This window comes from Rhinopithecus roxellana, chromosome 5, assembly GCF_007565055.1.
Source record: "Rhinopithecus roxellana isolate Shanxi Qingling chromosome 5, ASM756505v1, whole genome shotgun sequence".
Classification (NCBI taxonomy): domain Eukaryota; kingdom Metazoa; phylum Chordata; class Mammalia; order Primates; family Cercopithecidae; genus Rhinopithecus; species Rhinopithecus roxellana.
The window spans coordinates 67,646,519-67,661,393 of NC_044553.1; the positions used below are offsets into that span (position 1 = coordinate 67,646,519).

General features: G+C 44.7%; 1 protein-coding gene across 5 annotated transcripts; it reads left to right on the forward strand.

Moving 5' to 3' along the window:
- Positions 1-235: 235 nt before the first annotated feature.
- CCDC32 (coiled-coil domain containing 32) lies at positions 236-13,605 on the forward strand. Of its 5 annotated transcripts, none has more exons than XM_010359766.2 (4): positions 236-311; positions 2,754-3,009; positions 9,423-9,579; positions 12,628-13,605. In XM_010359766.2, exons 2-4 carry the CDS (start codon positions 2,766-2,768, stop codon positions 12,782-12,784), a joined length of 558 nt encoding a protein of 185 aa, XP_010358068.1. In that variant the 5' UTR covers positions 236-311; positions 2,754-2,765; the 3' UTR covers positions 12,785-13,605. The 5 variants fall into 5 exon arrangements, with proteins under 5 accessions (XP_010358068.1, XP_010358069.1, XP_030786564.1 ...); XM_010359767.2 differs by having other exon boundaries at positions 240-496; XM_030930704.1 differs by having other exon boundaries at positions 253-311; positions 2,759-3,009.
- The last annotated feature ends 1,270 nt before the right edge of the window (positions 13,606-14,875 follow it).

A 14,875-nucleotide genomic window follows, 5' to 3' on the forward strand; every position in this document is an offset into this window, starting at 1 on the left:
TCCAAGCAGAGACTGGGAGCCTGGATCTACAAGGAATCAACCCGGCCCTCGTGGGGGGTGCGGCAATGCTCGGGGCACGTGACTTCACCGTTTCCCGGCAACCAGAGCCCCGCCCACCGTTCGCCTCTTGCTGCTCCTCACTTCTTCACCCCGCTGAACTCCTCTCGACCAATCGACGCACAGAACATCGTCGGGTGGGAAGGTAGTTGGAGGACTCCTGGGCTCCGTCACTAGGTGACTCCGCCCCTCCCGATTTCCTCCTGGCTGCAGGCGACAGAGCTGAGCCAAGCGTTTACTGGGCAGCTGTTGTGGTAAGTGAGGAGGGGCTGGGGTGCCCAGCGTTTTGGATCTCCCACTCTGGCCCGGCCCCGTAATACCACATAGAGGCCTTGGTACCTGATTCATCCCGTCCAGACAGCCTTAGAGACCTGAGTGACTGAGGCCTGGGATCTGGACGCCGGAATTTCCTGCGCGGTTCTGGACGCCCTGCCCTGGGGTAAGGGGCCATGCGGGACTCGTGTGAACAAAGTTTTGGTTTTGAGTGGCTTCAGACGACTTCGGGTTGGGGGTTCACTGGAGCCCTAGACATCAGTTCACCCAGGACCGCCGTCGCATATCTGTCCCTTTTACTTCCGGCATTTCCGCTGGCTGTGCTCTGTCTCCTGGCTTTATTCAGACCTTGCCTCAGGCAGCCTTCCTGATCTCTAAGTCCCCTCTTGAAAGAAGGTGTCAGCCTATACTATATGCCTAGATAGTTATAAAAGCCTCCGGGCTCTTTGCGTAGCTTTTCCTACCTGCCCTCGTTTGGGCTGATTTCGTTATATTTTCCAAACAGGCAGGATAGTATTTGATAAAAACATGGATTCTGGAGCAGCACAGATGGGGTTTCCATTCAAGGATTCCCCACATATCAGTAATGTGTCCTGGAGCAAGTAACCCTTCTGAACCTGTGTTTTCATCTGTAAAATGGTGAGAATACCTACCTTTCAGTGTTTGTATTAAAATAAGAACGTGAGGCATATGGCTGAACTGCATGCGCTGAGCACATAGCCTTTGCATTGTGACAGTACTCTCTGACAGACACTTTTTACCAACCAGGATCTTCATTTGTAGTGCCACTGCACTCCAGCCTGGGCGACAGAGCGAGACTCAGTCTCAAAAAACAAAAACAAAAAAAAAAAAAAAGAAAAAAGAATTTAATTGACTGGGGATAGAACTGTTGCATTTTGGAGATCTTTGGAGAAAAGTGCAGGCTGGTTGTCCACACTGGAAATGCCCTAGAGATTCGTGTATGTGTGTGTGTGTGTGTTAAAATACATGTAGCATAAAATTGACATGCAGCATAAAATTGAGCTTGCAGTGGCTCACTGCAAGCTCCGCCCCCCAGGTTCACGCCATTCTCCTGCCTCAGCCTCCCCAGTAGCTGGGGCTACAGGCGCCCGCCACCACGCCTGGCTAATTTTTGTAGTTTTAGTAGAGACGGGGTTTAACCTTGTTAGCCAGGATGGTCTCGATCTCCTGACCTCGTGATCCACCCGCCTTGGCCTCCCAAAGTGCTGGGATTACAGGCGTCAGCCACCGCGCCCAGCCAAAATTGACCATTTTAACTATTTTTGTGTGTATGATTCAGTGATGTTCATATTGTTGTGCAACCATAACCACCATGCATCTCCAGAACTTTTTCATTTTCCCAAACTGAAACTGTGTACCCATTAAACAGTAACTTCCTATTCTTTCTACCGCCCAGCTCCCACCATCCTATTTTCTGTATCTATGAATTTGACTACTCAGGTACCTTATATAAGCGGAATCACAGTGTCTGCCTTTTGTGTACGGCTTGTAGGAATTCCTTTTTTTTTTTTTTTTTTTTTTTTTTTTTTTTTGAGACGGAGTCTCGCTCTGCCGCCCAGTCTGGAGTGCTGTGGCCGGATCTCAGCTCACTGCAAGCTCCGCCTCCTGGGTTTAAGCCATTCTCCTGCCTCAGCCTCCCGAGTTGCTGGGACTACAGGCGCCCGTCACCGCGCCCGGCTAGTTTTTTGTATTTTTTAGTAGAGACGGGGTTTCACCGTGTTAGCCAGGATGTTTTTTTTTTTTTTTTGAGACGGAGTCTCGCTTTATCCTCCAGGCTGGAGTGCAGTGGCGGGATCTCGGCTCACTGCAAGCTCCGCCTCCCGGGTTCAGGCCATTCTCCTGCCTCAGCCTCCCAAGTAGCTGGGACTACAGGCGCCTGCCACCATGCCCGGCTAATTTTTTGTATTTTTAGTAGAGACGGGGTTTCACTGTGTTAGCCAGGATGGTCTCGATCTCCTGACCTCCTGATCCACCCGCCTCAGCCTCCCAAAGTGCTGGGATTACAGGTGTGAGCCACTGCACCTGGCCAGGAATTCCATTTTTATTTTTATTTTGTTTATTTATTTATGAGACAGGGTCTCGCAGTGTCACCCAGGCTGGAGTGCAGTGGTGTGATCACCACTCACTGCAGCCTCTATCTCCTGGGCTCAGGTGATCCTCCTTCCTCAGCCTCCGGAATGGCTGGGACTACAGGCATGTGCCACCACACCTGTCTAATTTTTGTATTTTTAGTATAGATGGAATTTTGCCATGTTTCCCAGGCTGGTCTCGAACTGCTGGCCTCAAATTATCTGCCTGTTTCAGCTTCCCAAGGTGTTGGGATTACAAGCGTGAACCACTGTGCCCAATCTTATGCTGTTTCTTAAAGCCAGTTCTTACTCACTTGAGCTTCTGTTTTATAGCGCAGATTCCAAATGAAAATGTTTGAGAGCGCTGACTCTACAGCCACAAGATCTGGCCAGGATCTCTGGGCTGAAATTTGTTCCTGTCTGCCAAATCCTGACCAAGAAGATGGTGCCAGCAATTCCTTCTCAGACTCCTTTGTGGATTCTTACCCTGAAGGTGAAGGCCAGAGGGAGGTGGCTGACTTTGCCGTCCAGCCAGCTGTAAAGCCTTGGGCTCCCTTGCAGGATTCAGAAGTGTATTTAGCATCTCTAGGTAAGTTTGACGGCTCTAGGTAAGCATATTGAAGTTCTGTGACATCAAACTTGGTTTCCTGTTCTTTTTTTTCTTTCCTTTTCTTTTTTGAGACGGAGTCTCGCTCTGTCGCCCAGGCTGGAGTGCAGTGGTGCGATCGCAGCTCACTGCAAGCTCCGCCTCCCAGGTTGATGCCATTCTCCTGCCTCAGCCTCCCGAGTAGCTGGGACTACAGGCGCCCGCCGCCACGCCCGGCTAATTTTTTGTATTTTTAGTAGAGACGGCGTTTCACCATGTTAGCCAGGATGGTCTTGATCTCCTGACTTCGTGATCCACCCACCTCGGCCTCCCAAAGTGCTGCGATTACGGGCGCGAGCCACCGCGCCGGTTTCCTATCCTTTTGTGTTGTTGTTATTCCTGTCACATGTATCTCTCAGATATAATTCCAAGGGATGTTTCAAGCTGGCTGTTGGGAAGCAGCCCCGTTTTCCTTGCACAGATCTTTTTCTCGTTTTTTTTTTTTAATTTTTTTTTGAGACTTTCACTCTTGTTGCCCAGGCTGGAGTGCAATGGTGCGATCTTAGCTCACAGCAACCTCCGCCTGCCAGGTTCAAGCGATTCTCCTGCCTCAGCCTCCTGAGTAGCTGGGATTACAGGTGCCTGGCACCACACCCGGCTAATTTTTTGTATTTTTATTAGAGATGGGGTTTCATTTCACCATGTTGGCTAGGCTGGTCTCAAATGCCTGACCTCAGGTGATCCACCCACCGCGGCCTCCCAAAGCTCTGAGATTACAGGCATGAGCCACCGCCACTAGCTGAGCAGCTCTTAAAACAGTTTTTGTTTTAAGAGCTGCTTCTGACCAGTTCATCTGAATTCTGTTTGATTTCTTGGCATTCTGTAGAACCCTTTTGCCTACTGTTGGTTGCCCATATATTCAAATAACAAAAGTGTTAAACCTTATGCCATCCTGCAAGAAAATGTGATGGCCCCAGGGCTACATGTGGATTTCAGATGCTAGAGTTTGAAAAATGTAATAAATTGATTGATTGTTGAGAATGGGAGCATACTGACATAAGATTCATTCTGCCTCTTGTTAGCCATCTTATTTTAAAAATACTTCCTGAACACATTTTTAGTACCCTGTCCTGTGGCCATAGTATAAGTATCTAGAGAGATTCCAAACACAGGGAAGAGATTCAAATTGTCCCATGCTAGGGGAAAAGGAAATATCAGTTTAGGGCAGTGATGGGCAGTCTTTAGAACTGTAATATCCTTTTATTGTGGAACAACCATGAGATCCATACATGTTTCACGAGACCAAACCTGGGAGTAAGGCCCACCTTGGCCTCCCAAAGTGCTGGGATTACAGGCGTGAGCCACCGCGCTTTGGCCCTAATTTTTTTACTTCAATAGCTTTTGCTGTATAAGCGGTTTTTGGCTACGTGGATTAATTGTATAGTGGCGATGTCTGAGATTTTAGTGTACCCATCACCCAAGTAGTGGACATTGTATCCAATGTGTAGTTTTTTATCCCTCACCCCTCTCCAAACCTTCCCACTTCTGAATCTCCAAAGTCCAGTATACCACTTTGTCATTTTTTGGTTTTTTTTTTTTTTTTGAGATGGAGTCTCATTCTGTCACCCAGGCTGGAGTGCAGTGGCACGATCTTGGCCCACTGCAACCTCCATCTCATGGGTTCAAGCAGTTCTGCTGCCTCAGCCTCCTCAGTAGCTGGGATTACAGGTGCCTGCCACCACGCTTGGCTAATTTTTGTGTTTTTAGTAGAGACAGAGTTTCACCATGTTGGTCAGGGTGATCTCAAACTCCTGACCTCGTGATCCACCCGCCTCGGCCTCCCAAAGTGCTGGGATTACAGGTGTGAGCCACCGTGCCTGGCCAATATACCACTTTGTATACCTTTGTGTACCCATAGCTTAGCTGCCACTTATAAGTGAGAAGGTATGGCATTTTGTTTTCCATTACTGAGTTACTTCACTTAGAGGATAATGGCCTCCAGCTCCATCTCAGTTGCTGCAGAAGACATTATTTTATTCTTTCTTATGGCTGAGTAGTCTTCTATGGTGTATATAGTTCCTATTTTCTTTATCCACTCATTGCTCGATGGGCACTTAGGTTGCTTTCATATCTTTGCAATTATGAATTGTGAAACATGCATGCAGGTGTCTTTTTGATATAATGACTTCTTTTCCTTTGGGTAAACACCTTGTAGTGGGATTGCTGGATCAAATGGTAGATCTACTCTTAGTTCTTTGAGAAATCGCCATGTTTTCCATAGAGGTTGTACTGATTTACATTCCCATCAGCAGCGTATAAGGATTCTCTTTTTACCACATCCATGTCAACATCTATTGTTTTTTGACTTTTTAATAGTGGCCATTCTGGCTGGGGTAAGGTAGTATCTCATCATTTTGACTTGCATTTTCCTGATGATTAGTGATTCTGAGCATTTTTTCATGTTTGTTAACCATTTGTATATCTTCTCAAATCCCATTGAGAAATGTCTGTTCACGTCATTTGCCCACTTTTTGATGGGATTATTTGTTTTTTTCTTTCTGATTTGTTTGAGCACCTTGTAGATTCTGGATTTTAGTCCTTTGTTAGATACATAGTTTGCAAATACTTTCTCCCATTCCATGGGTTGTCTATTTACGCTGATGATTATTTCTTTTGCTGTACAGAAGCTTTTTAGTTTAATTAGATCCCATTTATTTATTTTTGTTTTTGTTGCATTTACTTTGGGGATCTTAGTCATAAATTCTTTGCCTAGGCTGGGCGCGGTGGCTCACGCCTTTAATCCCAGCACTTTGGGAGACCAAGGCAGGTGGATCACAAGGTCAAGAGATCAAGACCATCCTGGCCAACATGGTGAAACCCCATCTCTACTAAAAATACAAAAATTAGCTGGGCGTGGTGGTGCACGCCTGTAGTCCCAACTACTTGGAAGGCTGAGACAGGAGAATGGCTTGAACCCGGGAGGCAGAGGTTGCAGTGAGCCGAGATAGTACCACTGCACTCCAGCCTGGGCGACAGAGTGAGACTCCGTCTCAAAAAAAAAAAAAAAGAAAAATCTTTGCCTAGGCCAATGTCTGGAAGAGTTTTTCCTAGGTTTTCTTTTAGAATTTTGGAGATTTTAAGTCATATCCATCTTGAGTTGATTTTTGTATAAGGTGAGAGACAGGGATCTAGTTTTATTCTTCTATACGTGGCTAGCCAGTTTTCCCAGAACCGTTTGTTAAATAGGGTGTCCTTTCCCCAATTTATGTTGTTGTATGCTTTGTCGAAGATCAGCTGCAAACCTGGAAATAATTTTTTGAGGAAGGAAAGGCAATTCAGGTAGAAGGAGCTTCTGAGGAAAGACGGTAAGAAGAGTCAGAAGAGAGCTTGCATGATAGCTAAGAAATATCTTGCAAAAACAAAAGGGATTTTGTTAGTGATGTACTGGAGGAAAAAAGATATGAGAAAAACATAGGGGGAGTGATAGAAAGATAGGCAGTAATGTGAAATTTGCCAGGAAGCCACCAAAGATAGGACAGCAATGCTTGCAGCCATGGCCTAGGGGATGACGCATGTGGTAGCCAAAGCATTTGTTTAATGATGATAAGGAGAAGAGGCAGCAATCGGATAAAGCTAAAGAACCAGATCCCTTGGCTTGTTGGTGCTCTATGACGAGGGCTTCTAAGAAACTTTCATGAAAGTCAGGCATAGTGGCTCACACCTATGATCCCAGCGCTCTGAGAGGCCGAGGTGGGAGGATCACATGTAGGCCAAGAGTTTGAAACCAGCCTGGGCAACATAGTGAGACTGTCTTTACAAAAATATTTTTAAAAATTAGCCTGAAGTGGTAGATGCCTATAATCTCAGCTACTCAGGGGGCTGAGGTAAGAGGATTGCTTGAGCCTAGCAGTTGTTTGAGGTTACAGTGAGCTGTGATCATGCCACTGCACTCCAGCCTAGGTGACAGAGCAAGACCTTGTTGAAAAAGAGAGAGAAGAGAAAGAGAGAGAGCACTTTGGGAGGCCGAGGCAGGCAGATCACATGAGGTCAGGAGTTCAAGACCATCCTGGCCAACATGACAAAACCCTGTCTCTACTAAAAATACAAAAATTAGCCAGGTGTGATGGTGTGCACCTGTAATCCCAGCTACTTGGGAGGCTGAGGCAGGAGAATCGCTTGAACCCAGGAGGCGGAGCTTGCAGTGAGCTGAGTGAGATCGTGCCACTGCACTCCAGCCTGGGTGACAGAGCGAGACTCCATCTCAAAAAAAAAAAGAAAGAAAGAAAGAAAGAAAGAGACTCCATCTCAAAAAAAAAAAAAAAAAAAAATGAAAGAAAGAAAAAGTTTAATGAAGACAGTGATGATTTTGATTAGTGAAGACTGGCTTGGAAAGTTAATGATCTTTTCTAAAGTCAGTTAAGTTTTCAGGCCGGGCGCGGTGGCTCAAGCCTGTAATCCCAGCACTTTGGGAGGCCGAGACAGGCGGATCAGGAGGTCAGGTGATCGAGACCATCCTGGCTAACACGGTGAAACCCTGTGTCTACTAAAAAATACAAAAAACTAGCTGGGTGAGGTGGTGGGTGCCTGTAGTCCTAGCTACTCGGGAGGCTGAGGCAGGAGAATGGCATAAACCCGGGAAGCGGAGCTTGCAGTGAGCTAGATCCGGCCACTGCACTCCAGCCTGGGTGACAGTGAGACTCTGTCTCAAAAAAAAAAAAAAAAAAAAAAAAGAAGTTTTCATCTCTGAAGAAAGTAAGAGTCATTTCTGTTGCCTATGGCACAGACTGGGAGACAGTGGCAGACAGGGACGTGTTAGTGCCTGTTTCTGCCTGCCCTGTTGAAATCACACCTGACCAGGGACTCAGCAAATTAGAGAGGGGAGGACTGGGGCCGGGCGCCGTGGCTCAAGCCTGTAATCCCAGCACTTTGGGAGGCCGAGACGGGTGGATCACGAGGTCAGGAGATCGAGACCATGCTGGCTAACACGGTGAAACCCTGTCTCTACTAAAAAAAAAAAAAAAAAAAAAAAAAAATACAAAAAACTAGCCGGGCGAGGTGGCGGGCGCCTGTAGTCCCAGCTACTCGGGAGGCTGAGGCCGGAGAATGGCGTGAACCCGGGAGGCAGAGCTTGCAGTGAGCTGAGATCCGGCCACTGCACTCCAGCCTGGGCGACAGAGCGAGACTCCGTCTCAAAAAAAAAAAAAAAAAAAAAAGAGAGAGAGAGGGGAGGACCTTTTCCGGCCCAAAAGAGTACCTTCCACCTTGACAACTGAGGCCAGACAATATGAAGATTGTTTTTATTGCTAAATAACTTATATCAAAGAGAATCCACTGATAACAGCAGTAATTAAAAACTTAACTGTATGCTATGGATAACCCTTTTTATATCCTCAAGGAGAAAACAAACCCTGCAAATATTTAACATTTATCAACTGCAGGTTTTTTTAACATGGGTGAGTTCATGGTGGTAATAACAGGAACAAAAGGTATTTGTTTTGATCAGTGGGTGTTAGCCGATGTGACTTTTTTAGAAATGAAAACAGAACTGCAAATCATAGTTTCTATTGGTTCTAAGCTTGATGTTCACCACCCCACCATGCCATCATTTACCTATGTACTTAGAGTTGAAGGCAAAACTAAATTAAGGCAGACGGTAAATGGTGATGTCCTTTCTTGTATTCTTCAAAAGGGGAAATCTGTTAGACAATTAGAGTTAAAATGCAAACAAGAGTAATTTAACCTCTATCATCAAGAAACCATATGGAGCACTGTCATGGGATTAGAAGACATTTGTTTTTGTTAGACTCCAACATCCAGGCCACAAATTGAGCAACTTTAAAAATGTTGGGAGATTCTTTTTATCAAGAATTTACTCACACATAGATTTTAAAGCTCTCTTATTGAATTCTCATCAAGTCTATTTTAATATCTAATGAACCGTTGGATCGTTCATCATTTTCTCTAATTCTTTCTCATGAGATTTGGAAACCACTTCATGTTACTGTAACAAAAAGAAAAACCACTTACTCCTGACAGATTATTTTCAAGGAGTTGAAAAAAGACAGTAGTATACACATGTCAAACCAGGGAAAAAAAGCATTCCTTAGAGAGATACCTGCTGGGCTTATGCGATTTCAAAGACAACATGCCACTGATTTATTTATGAGAACCTATGGCTTTTCCCTTTTCTCGGGTTAAACATTTATTTGATACAATGCAGGGTGAGGACTTTGTGAAGGAAAAAAGAAGAATGTTCATTTCCCTTTTATCTGTCCTTAAAAAATGACCTCTTTGGCAGGGAGTGTGGATGTCCTCATCAGTGAGAGATTTTTTTAAGTTGGTATTTTGAGTTTTAGATTTAGTTAAAATTTCATGTCATACTCATTTTCCTTATTAAACTCTACTTCTCTCTCTAGAGAAGAAGCTAAGAAGAATCAAAGGTTTAAATCAGGAAGTGACTTCCAAAGACATGCTTCGAACTCTGGCCCAAGCCAAGAAGGAATGCTGGGATCGGTTCCTCCAGGAGAAGTTAGCTTCAGAGTTCTTTGTGGATGGTCTTGATTCTGATGAGAGGTAATCGATTCCCCATCTAGTTCCAGCTGAAATCATCCTTTATGTAGTTGTTCTATTTGTTTTTAGCCCAGCAGTAGATTTTTAAGAACAGACTTCTTTGCCAAAAGGCAAATACTGCAGCTACATGTTGGTCACATATGAATAGAGTTAAGGATAAACCATTGTGTTCATTTTCAAGTATGCAGTGACTTCAGAAAGTAGTAATTAATCAATCTCTCTTATGTTTTTGAATTGTTTCTCATGAGGTTTGGAAAACATGTTACTGTAACAAAAGGAAAAACCATTTACTCCTCAGAGAAATTATTTTCTGGAACTCTCTCTTCTTACCTCTGAATTTCCACTGCCCCACAATTTTTTTTTTTTTTTTTTGAGATGGAATCTTGCTCTGTTGCCCAGGCTGGAGTGCAGTGGCATGATCTTGGCTCACTGCAATCTCTGCCTACTGGGTTCCAGCAATTCTTGTGCCTCAGCTTCCTGAGTAGCTGGGACTATAGGCGTGTGCCACCATACCCGGCTAATTTTTGTATTTTTAGTAGAGATGGGGTTTCACCATGTTGGCCAGGCTGGTCTTGAACTTCTGACCTCAGGTGATCTGCTTGCCTCGGCCTCACAAAGTTCTGGGATTACAAGTGTGAGCCACTGCACCCGGCCTGCCTTACAGAATTTTGTCAGATTGTAGCCACTCAATGAATTTATGTAGATTAAATGAATGAATTGATTAAGCATCCATTGTGTGATAGCACTGTGCTTTGGCATCATGGAGGGAATGGTATAAGGAAGTTTTAGACCCATTTGTTTTTGTCCTCGAAACTACTTGTGGGCAGATGACAAATATATGTAACAATACCAGGCCAGTTTAGTAGAAGTGACAGAACGTGCTTTGGGAATTGAGAGACCACTGAGCTCCCTCCTGGCTTTGGTGTTTTGCCATAGGGGGAGGCAGGACTTGAACAGTACCTGCAAGTAGTTTAGATGCAGAAAGATAGAGAGGTAGAGAGGACATGCTGCCCTGCCCCAGTGAGGAGGAATGGGGCTCGACACTCAGGAAATCAGCTCTGCCACTTACTGGTTGTATGTTCTTGGGTAAGTAACCTGTGTGTGCCTCAGTTTCCTGATCTGTGAAATGGGAGCAATCAGCTCTTACCTTGTAAGTTGTTATGAGGGTTAAACGAGTTACTATATGTAAAGGGTATAGAACAATGCCTAGCACATGGTAAGCACTGTAGAAGTGTTACTAATATTATCCTTCCTAACAGAATTTTAGAGTAAGAAATTATTCAAAGTAAAAATCAATGGGGGGAGTAAAAAATTGAATTTTAACAAAAGGTCTTAGGGTTTGTCCATAGGTTTGCAACATACGGACATTGGTGTTCAGAGTCCCGTCGTGTCAGAAATACTGCTGCTGAAATCAGGACAGTATGTGAATCAAACTTCATAGGTGCATTTACTTGCAAATTTGCAAAATACTTTCACTTATATTATCTCAGATGCTGAATGAGCGCATGCCTCTAGATGCTTCAGAATCAGTGTAGCCTCTAAGGTCAGGCCAACTCTCCTCTGAGGGTTCAGGAAATCATATACATTTTGCTCTTTTCTATCTCTAAAGGTCCAACTTAATTAAGTCTTAAATTGCTCCAAACATAGGAGATTTGAAGATGCAGACTCCTGACCCACTGATAATTCTGTATTTACTTATATTCTCTCTCCCCCTGAATACCTCCCTTCTCTCCAGCTCTGAGAAGAAAAGACAAAACTTTCTCCTGTGTCATTCTCAAGTAGAAATCCTCTTTCTCTGAAATCAGATCAGCATGTTCCTATGTATTTATCAATATGTAAAACAATGGATTTTCCCTTCTCTATGGAAATAATTTGAACAATTCTATGAAAAGTGTGGTAAATGAAGATTAAATGCTGTGTCACACCTGATTCCCCTGAGCTGTGAGCACCAGAGTCAATCAGCTGCTCTCATTGCCCTCTGACATTTAGATTTTTCCCCAAAGCCTACATCTGTGGGAATGTTTCTTTCTATCATTGTCCAGAAAAAACACCAGGAAACACTAGTTCTTCAAAGTTTATCTTTTCAACAGAGGCCATTTTATAATGGGGTTGTATAGGTCTTCACGTATGTGAGGGCCAGGTAGGTGATCCTCCTTGTGGTATGCTTTTGGCAACAGAGTAATGGGCTGAGAAATTCAGCTGTCCAAAACATAATTCCCCCATACACCAAGAGAGGCCTGAAATCTGCTGTTACGGTATTCTTTTTTGGGTTGAGACTTTGTGCTATTGAGGAGCATTGAATAAGGTTTACATTATTTCTAGTCATTTATATTTTACTGTGAATGTCTAATAGCTTTAGGGTATAGGGTCCTGTAAGGAAGGTCGGTAGGGGACCTTGAGCTTGACAATTACATCTCTACTCTCCCTATAGATCCAGACAAAGAGAGCCCTCTGGCATAGTGGTCAGTGTCTTGTGGGGAATATTTGCTGCTCAGATGTTTTTATCTTAGGGACTTGCTATAGGATGAAATAAGCAAACAAAAAAACCCACAAAAAGAAAAAACAAACAAACAAAATCACTGAGTGCAAGTAAGTGCTATAATTGAGTCCCAGACTGCCTCAGCTATAAGAGGCAAAAGATACTCAGATTTTTGCCTCAGTAATAATTTGGTATTTATTTGAGTGTTTCTTCCTGTTGACAATTTCTTTCCTCTCCTGTTTTGAGTGAAAAAAGACCTATCTTTAGGTCTTTAGGACTGAGGCATACACTCTTCAGCAGTTCTCATCAAGCCTTCAGAGGCTCTGCATTTGAAGGGGGCCTACTGCTGCCTGTAGCCAAAGTGCCCACTATGGGGTAAATTATGCGCAGAGCTGCCAGGATGCACAGCTGCCATAGGAGTATCCTTGTACTCCCCAGGTTAGCAGTGAAAAACAACTGTAGGACGAAATTGCTGGTGGGCGGGAAGGTAGTGTTTGAGTAACTGAGATAATCATTAAGTAATTAATCAGTGAGGTCTGACACAGCCACCCCTTTCTTCTGCCCTTTCATAGCACCTTGGAACATTTCAAGAGGTGGCTCCAGCCGGATAAAGTAGCCGTCAGCACAGAGGAGGTCCAGTATCTGATTCCTCCAGAGTCACAGGTTGAGAAGCCAGTGGCCAAGGACGAGCCAGCAGCTGGGGACAAACCAGCAGCAGCAGAACAGTAAATTACACACACTCACACACGTGGAGCAGCTGTCTCGGGTCCAGAGGGAGCAGCATGGAGCTCAGCGGCAGCAGCAGGGAGAAATCCACTGAGGGAAAAAACCCAAATTTCACTCCACAAAGAAAAACAGCTGCAAGCCCCCAGGGACTTACTTGGGGCTGGCATGTGTGACTGTCTTGGGTGAAGTGACTGACCCAGTGCACGCTGGATCAAAATGCTGCTTTCCTCTGTGTCTCAGCTTCACTGAGCTGTCACTGCAGATTAGAAGTCTGCTAAGGATCAAATGTGAAAGTACTTGGAGAAACTGAGGCCCCTCATGTGTAATGTGTAAGTTAAGTGAGCCATATATTTTCTTGCCTCTTCTGGACATTCATGCTTATGTCCCAAGTATTCCCTTGGTGAATTGTCACAGGTGAGTGGGGCCAGTAAGAGTGAAGTCTGCTCCTTGAATCCAAGCCCCATCTGGGGCTTCTCTAACAAATCTGTAGTAAGTGTACGGACTCCAGAGAGAGAGGCTGGGCTTCTTTCTCTCATTTGTTCCTTGGGGAGAAAAGAAGTGTGAAAATGTGGGTGTTTATGTCTGTGTGTGTATATATATTTTTTATTTCATGCATGGCTTCTCCTCCATCTTCCTCCTGCACTTAAAAAGGGCTAGGTTCCAAATTAGACTTGTAAATATGGTGTTAGTATTTGACACCACTCCTGGATAGTTCCAAACATCTTCCTTGTGGCAGCTTTCCTGGCTGAGCCCGAGGTTTCCTCCCTGTTTATCGTGTTCATGATCAGTATATGTTGTCCATGTAAAACTTTTCTCAACGGAAATAGCAGTGTCTGGGGTGCTGTTGACTCGATTCCTCCCGGAGGGATGTTCCAGGCAGCAGGAGGTAAAGACTAATGCATGCCAAGCCACGGGAGCTGGCCACCTTTGCCAGACTCCTGTTATTAGCATGTGCCCTCAGACAGTCTAGACTTTGGTGTTCTGAGGCCTTTGCTCCATAGGCCTTCTTCCTGGGTAGTAGTTTACAAATCCCTAATGATCAGTAGGGTGGCTGTAAAAATCTTCAGATCCAGAGAGGAGCCAAAAGAAAAAATAGAATAAATCAATCAATCTTCTGAGAACATTTGCTTTTTTTTTTTTTTTTTTTTTTTCCCTGAGGCAGGGTCTCACTTTGTTGCCCAGGCTGCAGTGCAGTGGTACAATCATATAGTTCACTGTAACCTCAAACTCCTGAGCTCAGGTGATCCTCCCACCTCAGCCTCCTGAGTAGTTGGAATTACACGTGCAAGCCACCACACCCAGCTACTGTTTGCTCATTTCTTTTTTTGTTTTGAGACGGAGTCTCGCTCTGTCGCCCAGGCTGGAGTGCAGTGGTGCGATCTCGGCTCACTGCAAGCTCCGCCTCCCGGGTTTTACGCCATTCTCCTGCCTCAGCCTCCCAAGTAGCTGGGACTACAGGCGCCTGCCACCTCACCCGGCTAGTTTTTGTATTTTTTAGTAGAGACGGGGTTTCACTGTGGTAGCCAGGATGGTCTCGATCTCCTGACCTCGTGATCCGCCCGTCTAGGCCTCCCAAAGTGCTGGGATTACAGGCTTGAGCCACTGCGCCCGGCCTGCTCATTTCTAAATCAAGTATTTGCCTTGCCCAAAAAGATAGGAACCAATTAGGTTGTTCCATATACTTGCTTAGTGATACGAATATTTTTATTGTAATATTCAAATATACTTTCCTCTTTTTTCCTTATTTTTTTTTGTTTTTCTGAGACAAGGTCTCCTCAGTCTGTCACCCAAGCTGGAGTATAGTGACAGTCATGGCTCACTACAGCCTCAACCTCCCAGGCTCAATCCATCCTTCTGCCTCAGCTTCCCCTGAGTAGCTGGGACTATAGGCATGTGCCACTATGCCTGGCTAATTAAAAAATTTTTTTTTTTGTAGAGACAGGGTCACATTATTTTGCCTAGGTTAGTCTTGAACCTCTGGGCTCAAGCTATCCTTCCACCTTGGCCTCCCAAAGTGCTGGGATTACAGGTACAAGCCACCATGCCTGGCCCTTTCCTCTCTTTCCATTGACTAATGGTTAAACTTTTCTTTTT

Bases quoted from the DNA above. Each gene is read 5' to 3' on its own strand.
- CCDC32 (XM_010359766.2), top strand. From the start codon at position 2,766: ATGAAAATGTTTGAGAGCGCTGACTCTACAGCCACAAGATCTGGCCAG. The intron at 3,010-9,422 runs GTAAGTTTGACG...TTCTCTCTCTAG, and splicing joins AGTGTATTTAGCATCTCTAG to AGAAGAAGCTAAGAAGAATC. The intron at 9,580-12,627 runs GTAATCGATTCC...GCCCTTTCATAG, and splicing joins GGTCTTGATTCTGATGAGAG to CACCTTGGAACATTTCAAGA.